Source organism: Amblyomma maculatum, chromosome 11 (assembly GCF_055883805.1).
Source record: "Amblyomma maculatum isolate TAMU_Amacu chromosome 11, ASM5588380v1, whole genome shotgun sequence".
NCBI lineage: Eukaryota > Metazoa > Arthropoda > Arachnida > Ixodida > Ixodidae > Amblyomma > Amblyomma maculatum.
The window spans coordinates 7,379,309-7,397,927 of record NC_139354.1 but is presented as its reverse complement, the minus strand read 5'-3'; the positions used below and the strand labels follow the sequence as shown (position 1 = coordinate 7,397,927).

Sequence of the window (18,619 nt, the reverse complement as noted above, 5' to 3'; positions counted from 1 at the left end):
GAGTGAGAAGCGAATACTCTCACAGCGATCGCTACCTGTAAGAGGAACGCATTTCCATCTGCTTTGTCGACGAGAGTCCGTCCACAGCACTTCCCTCTCACTTAGCGCCTGGCGATGCGCAGCGGCAAGCATGTGTGACCTCTAAATGCGTTCCCCTGATAACGGTGCCCTGATTCAGCTGGGCAAGCGCCTCCCGACGAAAACCGGTAGCTGATTCTCTCAGGCGAGAGGCTTCTCTCTTTCTTAATACTTCTTCCATTTTCTTTATTTTGTAACTAATGTCTTCCTGTTCGATTTGTGTCGATGTTTTTTGTCCTCTCCTGGCCGCTCGCCACCAGAAGCAACGTCTGTTCTTCACAGGTAACAAACGGAAAACATTATTCTGACGTCTGCAGAATTGTCGACCTTATTATGATGCGAGAGGTAAAAGGCGGCTATAGAGTAATTCGTGCGTCTCGATGGTTTTCTTTTGTGGGAGCAGGCAAGCAAAAAAAAAAAAAAGAAAACAAGCTAGAACAAATTTTGTAACTATCATTAATTGGTTCAAAAACAAGAAAGGACAAAATATAAAATGGAATTAGGACAGGCTTTTCATTGCCTACAAAAAATGCAGAAGCCCTGCCCATTTAAAAAAAAAAAAAAGAACTGATCAAAACAATTACCAAGATTCATGCGGCATAACAGCGTTACTTTTCCACGGGACGCTACATGATTGTGTTATTGCCTAGATAAGAAAAACGACATGAACATTAATGCTTCTGTCGATCCTGTTTTGTGCAGTGGCAATGTCTCGTTAAGCAACATTCGTCCCATGGAAGGTCCTGCAGCCGTCGATATTTCTCTCAGGTGCAGATTACGAGACAACTAGGATCCTACAAAATCCTTAATTACGGTCAGAGGCAATGGCACTCCTGTGCCATCCCAGATTTTTCGAGGACGCGAACATTCAAGCGGGCCGTGCGTGAGTTCTATGTATTTGATTCACATCTGAAAGGAGCTGCTCGAGGTGGCCAATTTGGCCATGTCATATTGTGTCTCGTGATGTAACACAACTCGCCGGCCAATCACACGCCCGACGACATCCATGAGCGAAAGAGAAATGAGCGTCGGTGTGCCATTGCACCTCCGACCTACCAGTGCTGGGCCATGTCAGCCGCCAACTACCACTGCGAGATGCACCCTCGTGATATTTCAAGTATGCCTTGAAACCACGAACGTCTTTGCCGGCATAGGGTTTCTAACGCACTAGTAGTGAAACGCTTTCCAAGGTCATATATGCTCGTAAGTTTTCAAGCCTGTGAGGATACAGATGGTAAAAGCCCCCGACGGGCATCATTTTTCGACATGGGGTACTAACGCTCTTACGTTACAAGGAGCCGGAAGCATTTCCGCAAAAGCGGCCAATCATTTTTCCTTTCTGAATATACTACATAGCAAAAAGGTTGACAGGCAATCAATGATCGGATATGACCTAAACGCGTAGCACTAACTTTCATTCCCTTTTCAATGACACGACACACCCCACTTATTTCTTTACATCCGCCTTTGTGGCACGCTTATTCTTATTTTGACTCCTTTACATTTACTATAATGCTAACCCTCTGAAGACAGTCTGTCGCTGACGCGCTCTCCGATGGGGTTGCAGTTCGTCCCGCCGCGCGTCTTAGATGCTTCTTGCGCCTCGCATTCAACGTCTCGCTTCCATGAGACCCACGCGAAAGCATCGCAAGGTGCCTCTAAAGTGCTAAGGGAGGCTGGCACCAGTTCAACAGAAGAGTACCCGCTCTCTCGCGCTTATCCCGATCACCTTCAGCTCTCCCCGCTCGTCACACACAGGGTTGTTGCAGTGGCAAACTCCATCAACCACGTTGCGCCCTCCTCCTTTCGTATCACAACCTCTTCCGTCCGAAATGACCGTACTCTGTATCTTCCTTGTGTGGCAACCACCTTCCGGGGTCTGCCTCCTCGCGCCTACAAGTGGGAAGGAGCATGTTCACATCTTCCACATGCCGGCTGTAGGATTAGCGTACAGCGGATAGTCTTTCCCGGCGTGGGGATTCTAATGCAAGATATTTATAAGTCATTGTGGGCTATATTAAATCTAGCTATGACACGCGCTAAAGGGTGGCTCTAGATGAGGACGTTCCAAACACATCGACGCTGAAATAAACATTTAAATTTAGATTGCGCTCACCAAGGTGCGTTGAGTTCGCAAATTGAGCACATTTTTAACCGCTGTCGATTCCGCATGACATTCTTGTTTGTTAATTGGGTTTCATTTGTTGTATATTCCGTCTCTTGTTTTCTTCATATTAAAGCGTCCGTACCATGGATTGTATGCGCCTGTATGTAAAAATGTTAGATTAAGTTTATCGTTTGGTACCGTAGTGTTTTAGCGTGATGCTTTTTTAACCCCACTCTTCTAATGAGCGCAAAAAGGCCTGCAGTAGGTGTAAATAAATAAATAAGCTATATAAGGGTCATGATCACGAAAAAATGGCAGCCGGTTAAACATATTTGAGGGTTACGACGTGGTAGCATTAGTGGTTATCGTTAGCGGTTGCCCTTGCGGATCTTCGTCCGCACCCGTGTACTTTCTTAATCGCATATTCAATATGCCCTTAAATTGTGCTTTTCATCACGAAATGTCATAAGCATACAGTGGTTACAACACGTTATGTTGAAGACCTCTCTAAATAGCTGTAAATCCCGCTTCAACAGCTAGGCGCAGAGTGTATCACTCACGATCTAATCGTCCTAGTATGTCACCTCATCTCGTGGCATATCGAAGGAACTGTTCTACTTGGGAGCTCCTGCCAACTCAGTTGTGCCATGTGGGTTCATCGCCACACAGCCTGTCGTCTATTCAGTGTCCAGCAGTGTATCGAACTGACTGCCACCTGCACATGAATGTTTGTGATTTCTTGCACACAGTGATGATAACGCCGACACAAAACGCCGTGGCCAGATATGCTGGAGAACGCGGCCTTTTTACGTGGTCTTGATAAAATTGTATTAAACATAAAAAAGCACGAAGGCGCTACACGAGGGACGCATACTTTAAAAATTCCACAGAGACTGTAGCCCACATATAGAAAAAGCTGAGTGGTTTAATGCCCACAACATGCTGAACTGGGAATGAAAAATGTATTATTTATTTACTTTTACCCCTTGCGAACATGTTGCTCCATCAAGCTAAATCTACTTTCGGTCCATAGACATTTCTTTCAAACTCATAATGTCTATTAGCGGGGCTACCTAAGTGCCGTCCCGCAACTTGAGAAGTCAAAAGAGGCAACAAATAAAATCGTCTGTCTCTTCATCCACGCTAGACGCAAACGTCAGTCTCATCACATTAAATGTGTAGTGGTTATACTAAATGATATGGTGGTAACCACATTTAACCATTGGTAGAACATTCCGGCTTGGATAAAACCGATACATGGTTAAGATGGATAAGTCGGCACATATTTTGAAGTTTCAGAGCTGCAGAACTTGCATTATGTAAGCAGTCCGGTATTCCCTTACGTGATAACAGTGAAACTATTCATGCTTAAGAATAAATGAGATTAGGTCTCATGAGCGTTGCCTGAATTCAGTTATCAAATTCCAACCGAACACAAAGAGCTTAGGCCGCGGCTGCCAACATTTGCAGATATTGCGTGAGAGTTCTTTACACCCAGTCGCCTTTCTAAAATCTGATCAAATCAGTTATTTTTCTACAAAATAGGTGGGTACATATCGGCTAAAATACACACATAGCTATCCCAAGGAACCATTGCAGTCCACGGCGGCAGTAAGCGTTACAGCTTTTTGGTTTTTCAAACATATGTCGATTTGTTAGCTGGTGGTGTGAGGCGTCAGGCTTATATGCTTTCATCAGTGGTATACACTCGAACTCTTCAATACGGGCCACTCCTTTTGATCGATATACTGCGCGCAAGACACTGACGTGAAGTCGTCAATGTAACGTTTAACTTCGCTTTCATCGTATTTGATCTTGACGTCAATCGTGACGTCTCTTCAAGTAAGTCGGTCTATGTAAGCGGGAAGCAGCCTCCGATGCAAGACGATCAAATGAAGCTAAAATCAAATAAATTTTAAAAGTGCAGCTCGTGGCCATGTTCTGTGGCGAAATAGGTAAAAGAATGTTAACAGGTGAAAACGCTTACCTGTAAAGCGGTAAAGCGAACAGGTCACTTGATAACGAAAGCTACCGTACAGTTTCTCTCCGCCCTTTACGCTGCATCTTTAGGGGTAATGCAAAATCCTTTCCATGAATTTTTCCACGCTTGTGTTAACGACACTCAGAAATTCGGAGGTTCAGTCAAGGACGAAGGTTCATTGTATGGGGGATCATAAATTTTAAACATTTGATTTAGTTAAGCTTTGCGGCTTTGCCCATCAATCAGAGTGGGATTCTCTGCATTTGCCGGCGAAACGTGTGGCGTAGTATAACCTCCCGATCTAGGCCGGGAGCGCAGGCAGAAGGCTTTGCTGTGAATACTTGCTCGCTCTTGCAGTAACGACGTAAAGCAGCCCGAAGTTCCGTTAGTTCCAGCAGTACGGGAAAGCTGCTCAAGCAGATACGGCCACACGTTCAAATAGGCTTGCACAAAGAGACGTTCATGAAGATGGCTATGGGCATGCGTGAGAAACCGTTCTCATTTTAACACACGCGATGTTATCCAAAGGCGCAATAACAAGATGCGATGTCTGGCTGCTCCGATGATGGTCTAGTTATCTAATGCATCGGCCAGGAAAGGAAAGCAAAGCGTACCATAAGCAAAGCGTAACCGAAAGCAAAGCTTCGCGCTTTGCTTTAGGTTCTAATAATGTGCGCGCCCTTAAGCTATTCTTCTGTTATGTGTCTCACTTACTGTGCGCCCATCACGTCCAGCATGTGACGAGGGCAGAGTGATTTCAGCGTATCAGGGATTCATACAAGGCACTAGCCGACGTGCGATCATTCATTCTGCGCTTGCGCAAAAATGCTGAACGACCGGATAAGCGCACAATCAAACCCGCGCCGCTCCTTTGCTCCCTTTTAGGTTTCATTCATGATTGTCTCGAGCAACAATTGCAGAAAAGCTTAGAGGCGAGAACCGAAGTTGATGTGCCAATATTGTCACGCATGCGCAGAACACAGTATCACGCGCCGGGGAATGTTATGGGGACATCATGACCTCCTTCCATTACTAGTTTCCCTAGGCGGGCCTCATTAATCCTTATTAGATGCAACTATTGCTGCAAAAAAAAAAAAAAAAAAAGTTTATTTATACTTGCCAGGCAAGCCAGTTCACTGAAATCTCCACGGAAGCGTGAAGAAACGTGCTAGCTCTATCAACTTGTATTAATACCAGTTGGGGGGACCGCAAGAAAACGCATCCCGTAAACAACGGCATCTCGTAAACATTTCACCACGTCTGTGATGTTTCGATCATGCCACAGGCAAAGAATTTATAGGGCCGCACTGATCTCGTTTCGGCCCATAGGGCAGCGCAAAATCGGATCAATGGGGTCATGTATATGCAGATCATGGCAGCGTGAGGTCGGCGAGTGTTAGTTAGGTGACCTCAATGTATTACTTAGTGGGTCTGGAGTTTTGTGAAAGCGGCCCCAATTAGACTGCAGTGCACCTCAGGGGAACGATGAATGAGTCCAGCGTTAAAGGCGGGGTAGAGAAAACGGCCCTCTAGCTTTTTTGGACGTAAACAAGCGAATGCTCTTACCAAGCTGCTTAAGTAGCGAAAGCTCCATATCACGTGTCTTTCTTTTTGAGGAAACAGTTTGCTTTTTACGTCGTTGCTAACTTCGAATATTCATGTCAAGAGCCTGGACTTCTCCGGAGCAGAGCTTTTCTCGGGAGTTTGCAGACTGTTCGTAACCTTATCTCCCTCGGGCGTTGTAGTAAAAGTCAAGTAGAACTTCTGGTGTTCTGATTCCATACTTATTTAGAAACGCGTCATTTCTTTTAGGAGCGGCGTTTATTGCCCGCAGTGTTAAATACAGAAACAAGTTCCGTGAATGAAGCCGGAGAGCCAGTGATCATGTGTCTTTGTTCTATGTAACTCATGGTTCTACAATCCAGAAGTATTTAGTCACTATGAGAACATTCCGTCAGATGATTTGACTGTCATGTTTTTTGCTTGCAAGGGATCATCTTGCGTATGTCTGACATAATCTACGTCAGAAAAAAAAAGGAAACAATTGGCTGGTACACCTGAACACCGCTTTTGGGGTAAGAAGCGTTCATAGTACGGTACTTATTTCTCTTTTATTTTTCAGAGTTTGCTTGCGTATAATGGATAACGTGTACACGTGCGCAAATGTGCACACACAGGTACACACACAGGCCACGGCTGGTTTGCACTAAGAGGCCCTTCAAAATAACTGCACACTTCTCTCTCATTAATACAAGGGCCATCACATAATGAACTAGGTAACAAATTGTTCTTCGTAATTTAGTGAAGCTGCCTACTTGGCAGCAGGCTTTGAGTGGCTTACTATGCTAGCTTGCCTCGTGGTATAACGAATTGTCACCTTCTTCTGAGTGTGACCCACTTCGGCGCTCGACCAGTGATAGTTACGTCACACTTTCGATAGAACTAGCCCGGCGGCGTGTACGTACAGAATGTTTCATGTCCTTGCGTGACACGGCGATTAAGGGTCGTGCGTGCGATTCCCGCTTCCTCCTGACCTTGCAAGTGGCTCGCGTTGGAGTCACGCATCCTATAAGCGATAAGGTCTACATCTTCGACCCGTGAGGTCGCTCGTGATGCCCTTGGTGCCGAAGAAAAACAATTCCCTGGGTTTATTGGTTTCGAGTGTGCTAATCGTTTACGATAACCTTCAAAAACTACCCGCAAAATGGTTTTTCACCACCTTACTATAAGTCACCATTCAGACACGGTGTCAGATTTCAGCGGCCTTCGAATCTAAGCGGCTTCTCTCACAAAGACGAACGCTTCTTTGTGGGCGACCGTGGCTCCCATATTGACGCTTACGTAGGGCCTACTTGCGAGTTCTGCAATGTTTTCTCCTCAACACAGAGGAGATTTGAGAACCGCGAAGTAGGCTTCCAACCAAACAATAACTCAGGGCCTAAATAAGCTGTCTTTATAAGGCCAACAAAAGTAACCTAGTATAAGCAACCCGCCGCGTATACGTTGACACAGCACTAACCAGGATGTGTTCCAGGGGTTTCGTTTATTCAGAATATAAGGCAGTGCCGGCCCTATCGTTAAAACGTTTTGTCGTGTTGCTTGGCTAAACATCCCATATGGAACAGCGCACATGCGGGCGTGCACTCGAAACAAGAGAACCGACGACAGAACAACGCTGTGTTCGTCGGTATTGCAAGGGTGAAGGAAAGGGCTAGCTGGTAAATCATCTCGCTGTGTTATTGTTCCCTTTCTTTGTCTGTGTTTTGAAGTGAGCTGTTCTGTTTTCCAAGATGGTTCGTCGGTATTCCCGTCTATTTTGCTCGTCTGTGTCTGCGCTGTTCCATGCAGGACGACCCTCTCTGGGCTTTGACATAGACAGGTAGTGCAGTTCAGTCAATACACTTGCAAGGTCCTCCGCTCGTTATGCGAACCCGCAGGCAGCTGGTCGTGATCTTCAAAGCGACATCGCGTCCGATTCGGCCGCGCGCCAATGCGAAGTGACAGAATATGAGAAGCATCGAATCCAGGCTTCTCTCTGACTGTAGAACTTACTTCGATGAGCGGCCACGTTTGACGCAATGCTGCTTTTAAGAGCGTTACGTATTCTCCCGTTTCTGGACTTGGTGTCCGTGCGCATAGTGAGTTGATCGGCAGGAAAATGTCAGTCCAAGGAATTCAGGATGGCGGCCCTATTCGAGTGCCGATGCTGACATCAGAGTCCAATATGGCGATTGCGAGTGGAACCCCATGTCTAAGACGTCATGGGCCGAAATGGCGGCATAGTTTAGAAATCCCAAATAAAGATGGCGGCTTTTGGTGTGACGCCATAGCCAAGATGACAGTTTCTAAAATGAGTTGCGCCCATACACCGCCACTCACCCCCTTACAGATTCCACATTTGGGCGTTAAAATCATCAGTTAGGAGGCCACTGCGTGTATATATATACATTAAATAAATAATATATATATATATATATATATATATATATATATATATATATATATATATATATATATATATATATATTATGGACGGTGGTATATAAATAAAGCTACATTTAAATCAAAGGTAAACATGTAATACTTCGAACTACCAGCTTGAACGTAAACAAATCGAATACGTGACTGAAACCACTCAAATTAACCCGATTTCGATGGAGGGAGGGTGGGGGGAGCCAACTCGGTAACGGGTTGTAGTGGAAAGACGGGAGTGATATAGATTTGTCATGCTGAGGTCTATCGGAAATGACGTATCGTATGCGTCAATCACGTGATCGCAATTTCTTCATTAGGCGGTGCTAGATGGCCTATAACAGTATATCCGTCTCCTCGGGAACTCCTTTTAGGTACGCTAGGATAGGATAGGGTACTGCGTATGTGTAAGACTTTGAGATGTCAGTGAACGAGATATTAGTCAGTGATGTGTTTAATCGTTAATTGGAATATGTGGAAATGAATTGAATATAAATGCGTTTATCGTATGCGAAAAAAACAGTTTCAATTTGTACTCAGCATTTTTGCACCTCATTTTAATTTTACTTCGTATAAATTCCTAGAAAACCAACGAGGTAACGCTAGTTCCTTCAACATTTTCCAGATGGTGGCGGCAATCCTTTAAAAGCTAGACCGCATGTTCGTGCGTTTTCATAAGATGGTGACCCTGTACATAACTTCGGCTCCAATGGGCTGTCCTCAAGATCGACGATCACGGCTGCAGCAATGCCCGCGCAATAAATATTAGCAAGTATGTTTTTTTTTTATATTGAACACCGATGCAACATTGCCCATCATATTTTAATATAATATCCTAATGTCATTAGGGGCGCAGGAGACACGGCGTCACTTAAAACGTTACTATTGAAAAAATATATGTGAATATTCACCTAGCATGCATAATATATTCTAAATCCGCGTGATCTTACAAGCAGGGTATCTTTTTATAACGGTCTATCATTGAAACCACTTGTCCCACGCTTCTAAATATTTAGTGCTAAAGCGAATGCTGCTATTGCTGCAGTCAGCCAGTTAGAGAAAGAAAGTTGTAGTTTATATTAAAACTCGACACAGAGTTATTTGTGATTGTCTCGTGCATGTGATTCCGACCAGCATTATGCTCCTTACTTGCAACAGACCAGGCGCCAAGTAGTACTGAAAAATCTTCACCGTACACAGCGGTGGCTGAGACAATACGTTGTTTATGCTTTGGTGCGTGTTAATATAGGCGTTGAGTGAAACCGTTAGGAAAGGAATGTGAGGAGGAGGAGGGCAGCGGCGATAACTGTTGCCGCACGCTGGCGGGACGTCATGCCGATGTAGCATCTCGTTCACCCTAAGGTACATAGCGGCCGGGAGGTGTTCATGTACAGGCCGACCGGCGCAGTGCTGGCATCGGGGTGCTTGGGGCAGCCTTGTGTATTCCTGGCCGCTGTCTCTGGGTCTCAACTTCTTAAGGGCTGGCGGATCCATCTTGGCGCTCAGAGTCACCAGCTCCATCGTACAGGTGATGCTCCCCTATATGTGGCCTACTCTGGTCGATTTTCTCCCCCTCTGGACCATCGGCGTTCACCATGCGAGTGCCGTCCGATGACGTGATTCGGGCTGGGATCCGTAGCTCGCCTCGCCTGAAGTTCGTTACCGAGACAGATTCCCCCGGCCGCAACACACCAGGAACGCGACTGTCAACTGGAGACTGCGGAGGGCGAAGCCCCAGTGGTGTCACTGCATTGTCCAGAGTAGAACGGAGCTCGCAGCCCATGAGGAGTTTCGCTGGGTTACTGCCCCCGACCCTGCAGCGTCCTTCAGTACCTGTGGAGAATCCTTGCTAAGCGTGTTTTCAAATACCCATCGACGTTCTTCTTCAAACACTCTTCAACCGTTCGCACAGCGCTTTCCGCGAGCTCGCTGGAATACGGATGATACGGTAGTGTTCTGAGATGTGTTATGTTATTCAGCTTCATAAACTCCCAAAATTTCGCACTTGTAAATTCTAGGCCATCATCAGAAACCAGCGTCCGGGGCAAACCGAACGCGGCGAGCAAGGTGCGCCTGGCTTCTGTGGTGGCGTGGGCTGGGATGCCTTTCAGGGGTACTGCTTCGGTTCATTTACTATGTGAATCCACAATGATCAGTAGCATGTAGCCATCGATCGTCCCCATAAACTCAATATGCAGCCTGGAGCAACGCTCGCCCATTACGGGCCATGCGACCGGAGATTTCATGGGGGGCATAGGTGCTGGTTATACGCAACTGGGACACGACGCAATCATGTTCTCAATTTCGTTATAAATCCAGGGTTACAACAGCAGGGAGCGGCCTAGGCGCTTCATTGAACAAATACTTTGATAGGAACCATGCAGCAGGTGTAACACTCCCACTCTTGCTCTGTTAAACACGATTACGCGATGGCCCCAGAATAGAAGCCCATGACTCCACGTTATTTCAGACTTCCGGTTGAAGTATGGTCGCAAATGCAGGTCTTTTGGCTCCAAGTTTCTTGGCCATCTTTCCCGCACCTATTTTTGCTCCTCTGCTAAATCGTCATCTTACGAGGTGAGAGCGGCCGGTTGCTTCGCGGACATAACACTATCATTGAGGTTTTTCGTGTGCAACACATACTCGCCATCCATAGTTTCTTGCAGGGTCTCTGGCTGAGACGTTGGGAACGTCTGGAGTCGGTTGAGGGCATCTGCTGGAACGCTGTCATTTTCTGGCTTGTTTTTGATGACGTAGTCGTATGCACTGAGCAGCAGGGCCCAACGCCATCCCAATCTGGATGAAAAATTCCACAAGCGGCTAATGGTCAGTCAGCAGCGTGAATGGCTTCCCAAGCAGGTACTGTCGGAATTTCAAGACACCGAAAACTAGGGCCAGACCTTCGCGCTCCATTTGTGAATAATTTCGCTCGGCTTCAGTCAGTACTCGGGAACGGAAGCCTATCGGCCGGCGCACCCCGCCCCCGACATTGTGAGAAAGTACTGCACCGATCCCATCCGGAGAGGCATCGCATTCCAGGACAAGAGGCTTAAGTGGGTCAAAATGCGCCAGGGAATCGGCGAACTTGAGGAGGTCTTTCACCTTGCTGAATGCCCGTTGTTGACTGGATCCCCCTCCCATTTAGCCTCCCTGCGAAGCAATTGATACAGTGGGGTCATGGCTGTAGGTGCATTGGTAAGAACCTTGTGGTAGTATGTTACCATTCCTAAATACGGCCTTAATTCTGCGAGGTTCCGCGGCACCCGCACGCGAAGAATGGGCTCCACGTTTTGCGACTTTTGCTGCAGTCCCTGAGCACTGATTAGATGTCCCAGGAAATTCAACTGCGCACGACGAAACTTGCACTTGTCTGCATTCAACCGCACGCTATTTTCCCGAAACCGCTGCAAAACTTCGTTCAGTATGGTCCAGTCATCGTCTTTCTCTACGATGATGACGTCGTCCAAGTAAACCTTAACCCCAGGAAGACCTTGTAATATGGTCTCCATGCGGCCTTGAAACACTGTCGGCGCGGAAGCCACTGCAAATGGCAGGCGAGTGAACCTAAACAGTCCCTTATGCATGTTTAAGGTCGTAAGTAGCATTGCTTCCTCGTCTAACGGCAGCTGATTGTAAGCCTTTCGCAAATCTACCCTGGTGAGAACCTCACCACCGTTTAACGTTGCCAGGATGTCTTCTACCCGTGGCAACGGATATTGTTCAGTGTGACAAGCTTTATTTACCGTAAGTTTAAAATCACCGCAGAGGCGAATGTTGCCATTCCGCTTTATTACCGGCACCATCGGTGCGGCCTACGTCGAATGAGGCACGGGAAAACTAAGTTAATGCCCGCGGTCACAAGGCGCTCAAGTTCAGCGTCTACCCTAGGACGAAAGGCGTACGGAACTTCTCGTGCTTCCCAAAATTTCGGTATCAGGTTGTCCCGCGTCTCAGAGTGTACCGGTCGACCCCTGATGAGACCTAGGCATGTAGCGAACACGTCACCGAATTCTGATACAAAACGGTGCACTTAAGCATCGTCCGTCCTTACGAAAGGCTTCCACTCACCTGTCGTGTTGACGTTCATTACTGACGCCTCCAGCATGTTGAAAGCCTGGATCAGGTCGCGTCGGCACAGGTTGGGGCCGGAGCAATAGAGGACCGTCAGGGATCCGTCCAACGACTGGATCCGCATGAAACTCGGTGGGCCATGTGAGGACCGACACTTGTGATCCCGTATCGACCTGCATTTCCACTGGAACATCCTCACAATTCAATGTGCGTCTAACGGGTTGCGTTATGCCTACATGGCTGACATGACTGTGTGCTGCTTCCAACGCAAATATACCATCCGTGCCCACAGATGTGCTCTCCTCCCGAGACGATAAGGCATTTACCTGATGCGACAGCCTTAGTGACGGGAGCAGGCTCGAGCGATATTGCCCGCTGTTGGCACTTGAAGCATATAGCTGAACGGAATTGGCAATCATCTGACTCATGTCCTTTCGCTCCGCAGTGGTTGCGCGAAATAATCCGTGGCCGGATTCTTGGCCGATACGACAGTCCTCCCATCGCGCGTACGCTTTTTTCCTCGGCGTGGCTGCTTATCTTCTGCGCGCTCGCTTCTGCCATTTCGGCTGATATCAAGGTGTCTTGTGCCTCACTTCTCGTCAGCTGAGGCTTCGCAAGCAACTGTCGACGCTCTCCTGCGCTTTGCAGGCCACAAACAATACGATCTCGCAGCATTTGATCCAACGCTGCGCCAAAATTGCATGTGTCCGTTATTTGACGAATGGCAACTATGAAGTTTTGACAGATTCACCTGGCAGCTGGTCGCGTGTAAAGAATTTGTAAGACTGTGTTATTTCGTTTAGTTGCAGCGAAAAGTGCTTCTGCAACAAAGGTATACCGCTTGGGCTTAAGAATGTTCGTTCACCTTGTCTGGCGCGCATCGACCACTTAAATCCACGGTGTGAGTCGTCAGCGCGGCAACCAGCAGGGCCTGCTTCTTGTCGTCTGTGATGCTCATTGCCTTCAAGGAAGGCCTCCAGCCGCACTTGGTAAGCTGGCCACTTGTCGCTCGTTTCGTCAAACTACGGCGGGCTGCCGTGTACTCCCATGATGGCGAAGGCTGCGGCGTACTAAGAAGGCGGCCCGTTATCATCTCACCCTCGTCGCCACTGAAGAATCTTCACTGTACACAGCGGTGGCTGGGCCAAGGCAACGTTTATTACTTTGGTGTGTGTTATTACAGGCGTTGATCGAAATGGTAAGGAAATGCATGTGAGGAGGAGGAGAGCGCCGATAACTGTGGCTGTACGCTGGCGTGACGTCATGCTGCTGTAGCATCTCGTTCACCCTATAATGTACAAGTACTGTGGCATTTTAAGGCGTAAATCGCCTGTTTCTATACTGAAGCAGCTAATGATAAGACCTCGGGGGTGATGCTACTGGGTACATCTCTTTCTTCCTCACAAGCTATCTTAAATACATTAAAATGCACTCTATAATTTATGGTTACTACGTCCACATATCTGCAGAGAAGCGAGCTGCAAATAGGCCAGTAAACTCATTATGCTGTGTTCATTTCGAAGAACATCACCTGGATTAACTATACCGGCATCGATAATATTAATTCTTCGTGCAAGGAGACAACATGTCCTGCTTTTAAAAGAGCGCTCTTGGCTCAGTTGTCTTTACTGACCTTCGACAGCAATTTGCAAAAGACTCAAATAAAATCGTGTCGCTCTTTTTCCCTGAACAGCCTCCTTCACGTTGGCAGACACCACTGAATTTTATGTACTATAACCTTCGCACTATAATCAATCAAAGAAAATGACTTAAGGTTCCTAATTGATTCGCAACAGCAGGAAGGCTGCCTGTGACGCCACATTAAGGAATAACGCATCGGTAGTATCGTCGGTAAGAGGGCAGTGAAGAAAACTATCCAGGCTCGTACCAACCCTGGATGCCTGCTTTCTCCACAATGCAGTTTGAGCTCTTTGGGGCGAATTTGTGCTAAGATGATAGTATGGTCTGTTTGCCACGAGATACGACCCTCGAAAAAGGCGCCTCATTGTGCGCATTTATAAAGAAAATTGTTGAAAAGGAGATCAACGGCCAATAAATTAAGCTTGATGAGATGGACGCTTTTGTCACTTACTCGTTTGAGTCAGAGAATTACTGACAGGTCCTACGAATGCTAGTAAGATGACATCCCTATATTTTCAATTATACATATGGTTCGTTATTATTATGGGCGAAACTCCTGCAACGACAGTCAGATTCAAGCCAGCTAGCTACCTGGGTTCATTCATTTGCCGTCCGTCTGCCCTGCTCGGCTTGACCTGTGAACTTTCAAGATGGGGCAATATATCTGAAGGGAATGTACTGCTTTTCGTCACTGGATTTAATAGGCATCTCGTAAACCATCCCTGTTTTTTTTTTTTTTTTTTTTTCTCTGTCTCTTATGCTTAAAGCAGAGTGCTAGTTTAGTTCGTTTCTGCTGAATACGTTGGACGTTTCAACTGCAGCGAAAAGATATTAAAAACATTTTCAAATAAGCGTCTATCTTGTACCTCGAAGATATAAACAATTTTCTGAAGATCGGTCAATCGTGTACCTTCCTAATAACAACGTTTGTATTTGTTTCGTACGCCCTTAGGTTAAAGCAATTATCATAAAAGCCCGGAATGGCTCCGTACCGGACTAACTGGTGGCCCGCGCTTGCAAGTTCCGGCAGGTTATGCGTCATCCTGGAGCTTCAATACAGCTAGGTGATTATCATCCAACCAAATAAAATCGTACTGAAATTTATACGCCACGTAGTTGCCCATGCATCAAAGTGGCAAGGGACCTTCCGGCGGTCTGCGCGTCTATTAGAGAGTCATTAGCGACCTTTGTGAGAACATCGACGGTGGATGCCAACAACAAACAGGCTATTATAGGAGAACTTGAGACAGTGATTTAGCCGTTTCTTATTACTGCGTCCGTTTCTACAACTAATGAGTGATCCGATCAGCGTGGTGTGCAAGTTTGTGGGTCGATTCCGGCTAGTAATTCATATTTGTTTGACAGTATGCTCAGCAAATGAGATTGAGGAGCTACAAAATACATACGTTACATTACTGTAAGCAGAAGATGATTTCCGGCGTCCCACCAAATTGGTTTGAATAATATTAGACCTGTTTCCTCCGTAACATGGAGATATATAAATGCCCGTTACGCATCTATTTTCTAGTTGGGGGCGGCAAATTATTATTTTTAAATAAATGGAACCAGCAAGTAATACCAGCAATATGCACGGAAAGTTGTGGAACCCAGTTAACTCTGAGAAATAAATAGTTAGGCAGGAGGAACCGAAGCACGTCGTTGTTTTTGAGACGCTCTTACTGCATACCATCACTTTCGTTAATTATCCTCTGCAACGCAAGCAATTAAGTCTGCAATCACAGGGTTTATTGTTGTTGCATCAACTGTGTCAAAAAGGGATAAAAAAACACCTGCAATGATTGCGTCTGCCTCAGTAACTAATTTTTTATGTGTATGATTTGTGAAATTTGTGCCTATGTAATAGTCTCATCCGGTACACGGTCAGAGGACTGCTACTGCTTCTTCGGAATAAGCTTCTGTACAGCTATTTATTTTCAGAGTGCTTCGCCTCTAACTGCCGGCTGGGCTAGCGCATTCGAATTGAGTCTGTATGAATTGCAACGCGGTGGTGATTAAGGCACCTTGTTATTGCACCGCCCCGGAAGGTAATGAGCTCATAGTTCAAGATAAAAGAGCTCTTAATGAGACGCAGCGAATCACACATCCTCTTTCTCACTCCTCGAACGCCCTTTCTCTGCTTTTCTCCCCCCTGTGACGCGGTCCGGACCACTTGATCATGTCTACTGGGCTCCAAGAGCGCAATTACCCAGGTTTCTCAGCAGGGTTCGGTCATTTACTTCGCCGAACAGATGCCTTCTAGCACTGGCTCTTTTTGCAGCCAGCATTGCACTCCTCTTTCAAAGCAGCAGTTGTGACAAATACTTTAGGTGCGGTCTCATTCCTTCCCTTCACTATTGTGAGAATATACTTTGCGGCAAGTCGACGCATGGACAGTGAATATGGAGACAGACTGTGTAGATTAAGCATTCTTTTCTGACTCCATAGTGTTATTGAAACGAAACAGTGCACGGACATGTGACGCTCCATGAGTATGGAAAGGGTTGTGTGTTTTTTTTTTTTTTTTTTTTTTTTTTACTCATGGCCACCTTTCCTGGACATTCAGCAACTGGCGCTATCTGTAAGTCGGCGGTAGCGAATGCTGCTTAAGTGAATGGGCATATTTGAATCTCGCGCTCTCTTAGAGGTAAAGAGCTGCGTGAGATTGTGGACAGACACAGTTATGATGATGATAATGACAACCTCAGTCAAAATGGCGCATACCCAAGCCGGGGTATTGGCCAGGGTACATTGCAAATACTAAATATATACGTTCAAGGCGTGAAGTATTTAGGTAAATGTGGGTGTTTAACTAGAATCAAAGTCGTTTCTTCGTCCTGGATTCAGATTAGAGCTTATAAAAGTCATTTTGCTTTCACAGGACTTTCTACAAACGTTGTTCTTACAAAATAGATGCATTGTACCAGACATGCGACATTCTGACAGTGATTTTAAGTGCTGAAGATTACGCGGGGCATCGCGACAACCATTAGTATAACTTTCCCCAGATTTCGCGGGTTCTTCAAGACGTTTTCAAAGGCATTTTAAGGTAGTTACCTTGAACTTTCACGGTCTTCTTTTAAACCAAAATGGGTATACTTTGTGACGTATTCTTCAGCGGTCTGTCAATCATAAACAAAAATACAGCCCGAAGAAGCTGGTTGGGGTCCTTCTCCGGAGTTAAAGCAATCAACATTAAAAGACGGTGGGTCAACGTATCTCTCGAGTTGGCCTTTCGCTCTGACTTTCATTGACATGTTGCTTAAAATATTGTTTTGTGATTTGAAACTTACTCTAGTTAAATTAAACTCCATTCTCGGAGGTCATGGGGTCAGATCCCACCAGCCGCGTGTTTTTCCTTTCTTCTATTTTCTAATTATTTATCTGTCAAACATAAATTAACTACACCATTAATTTTCAATCAGCCCGAGGAAATATTACAATAGAGAGCATTAGTCCACACTTTGCTAAGTTTTGTTGGCTCTTGTCTTCCTTAATGCGCATGTGTGTCACAGCTGGCTCACTTAGAGATAGTTTAACTCGTTTTCGACACCTTCACTTTGACACTTGCCACGCCTCGCCGCTGTCTGAACTTGTAGTGAAAATGTCGCGCGCTATATTTCCAAGTCAAGTTCCTTCAAAATGTGCTCAGTTTGGGCATCAGATCATTAGCACACTTATTCGGAGATTTCAATTACTCCTAGACGTTTACCAGCAGTGATCACCTCGACATGTCACGGGTGAATATCATGCAATATGCATAACCTAGTGCGTGTGAACGTGCGAGAGAGAGAGAGAGAGCAGAGGAGACGAAATTCCATACAGAAAACAACTAAAAAAAAAGAGTGTGTGTGTGCGTGGTGGTGAGTGTGTGTGTGCGTGCTGGATCAGTCAACTGATCCAGGTTTCACCCAAATGACATGCCTCCACCTACGGGCCTGGATCTTCACGCAGACGCGTTCTCTCTCCTAAATTTCGGATAGCGAGTAAAGGACTTCCTTCCAGAGGTTATTCATGCAGTGCGCTAAACATGTCAGCTACACAAACGTCTCCATCATAGTCGCTACGAACACTCCTGATATACTATTTTAGAACCATTGAACATCTGGATTCGTCAAGTGATAGCACGAATACGTCACGTTTTCACAAACGTTTCGCTCTATAATTAAAACGGTTTCAGGTTTCTATACAGAGTCTCAGAATCATTGTCGATATGAGCAAGCCCTGTAACTCTATCTTGACATAAAGAACACATTTGCTCCCTGGTTTCGCATCTTCTCTAGTTTTCATTCATGTGGCACACAAGGGCCCAACAGTGAAAAGGATATAAAAATTATCATAATGGGGTGCAGTATCCCCAAGCCACACAGTGACTGTGAAGGACGCCACATATAAAGCTGCGTATAAATTTATACCTCATAGGGTATTTAAGGTGCCCCGACATCGGAAAGCAAACGGGAACTTTTTTGCGTTTCGCTTCAATTAAACCGCTGTACCTTTGGACTTAACCGGTCTCTTCCGAGGATACAAAATGGGGAAATTTGGCAAATTTTCAATGTTCTCTAAAGTAAAAGTGTGAAAGTATGGCTGACCAAAACCTTATGACAGCACCCTCTCCCTTTGGATCCTATGACCTCATCTGGGGACATTGGAAGCTTGCAACTTCACGATCTAAGCTATGCTTGTGTCTAAACCCCACTACACCATCGGTAACATAAGTAAGACGGGAATGTAGGAGCTGTGCGCTAGACACACTATGCAAGCGTAAATTT

At 45.9% G+C, this 18,619-nt stretch overlaps 2 protein-coding genes and 1 pseudogene across 3 annotated transcripts in view; all 3 read right to left on the bottom strand.

The window, feature by feature from the left end:
- Positions 1-12,523, bottom strand: part of LOC146172732 (uncharacterized) — a 309,284-nt gene extending 296,761 nt beyond the window's left edge. For both annotated transcript variants that reach the window (XM_084585597.1, XM_084585598.1), the window contains exon 1: positions 12,207-12,523. In XM_084585597.1, the coding sequence (XP_084441723.1) occupies positions 12,207-12,388 (182 nt within the window). In that variant the 5' untranslated portion in view covers positions 12,389-12,523. The remainder of the gene's footprint in view (positions 1-12,206) is intronic.
- On the bottom strand, positions 9,074-10,246 carry LOC146172733 (uncharacterized). Its single transcript, XM_084585599.1, has one exon. It carries the CDS (start codon positions 9,919-9,921, stop codon positions 9,613-9,615), a length of 309 nt encoding a protein of 102 aa, XP_084441725.1. The 5' UTR covers positions 9,922-10,246; the 3' UTR covers positions 9,074-9,612.
- LOC146172731 (uncharacterized) lies at positions 12,442-13,258 on the bottom strand (annotated as a pseudogene).
- Between the last annotated feature and the right edge of the window lie 5,361 nt (positions 13,259-18,619).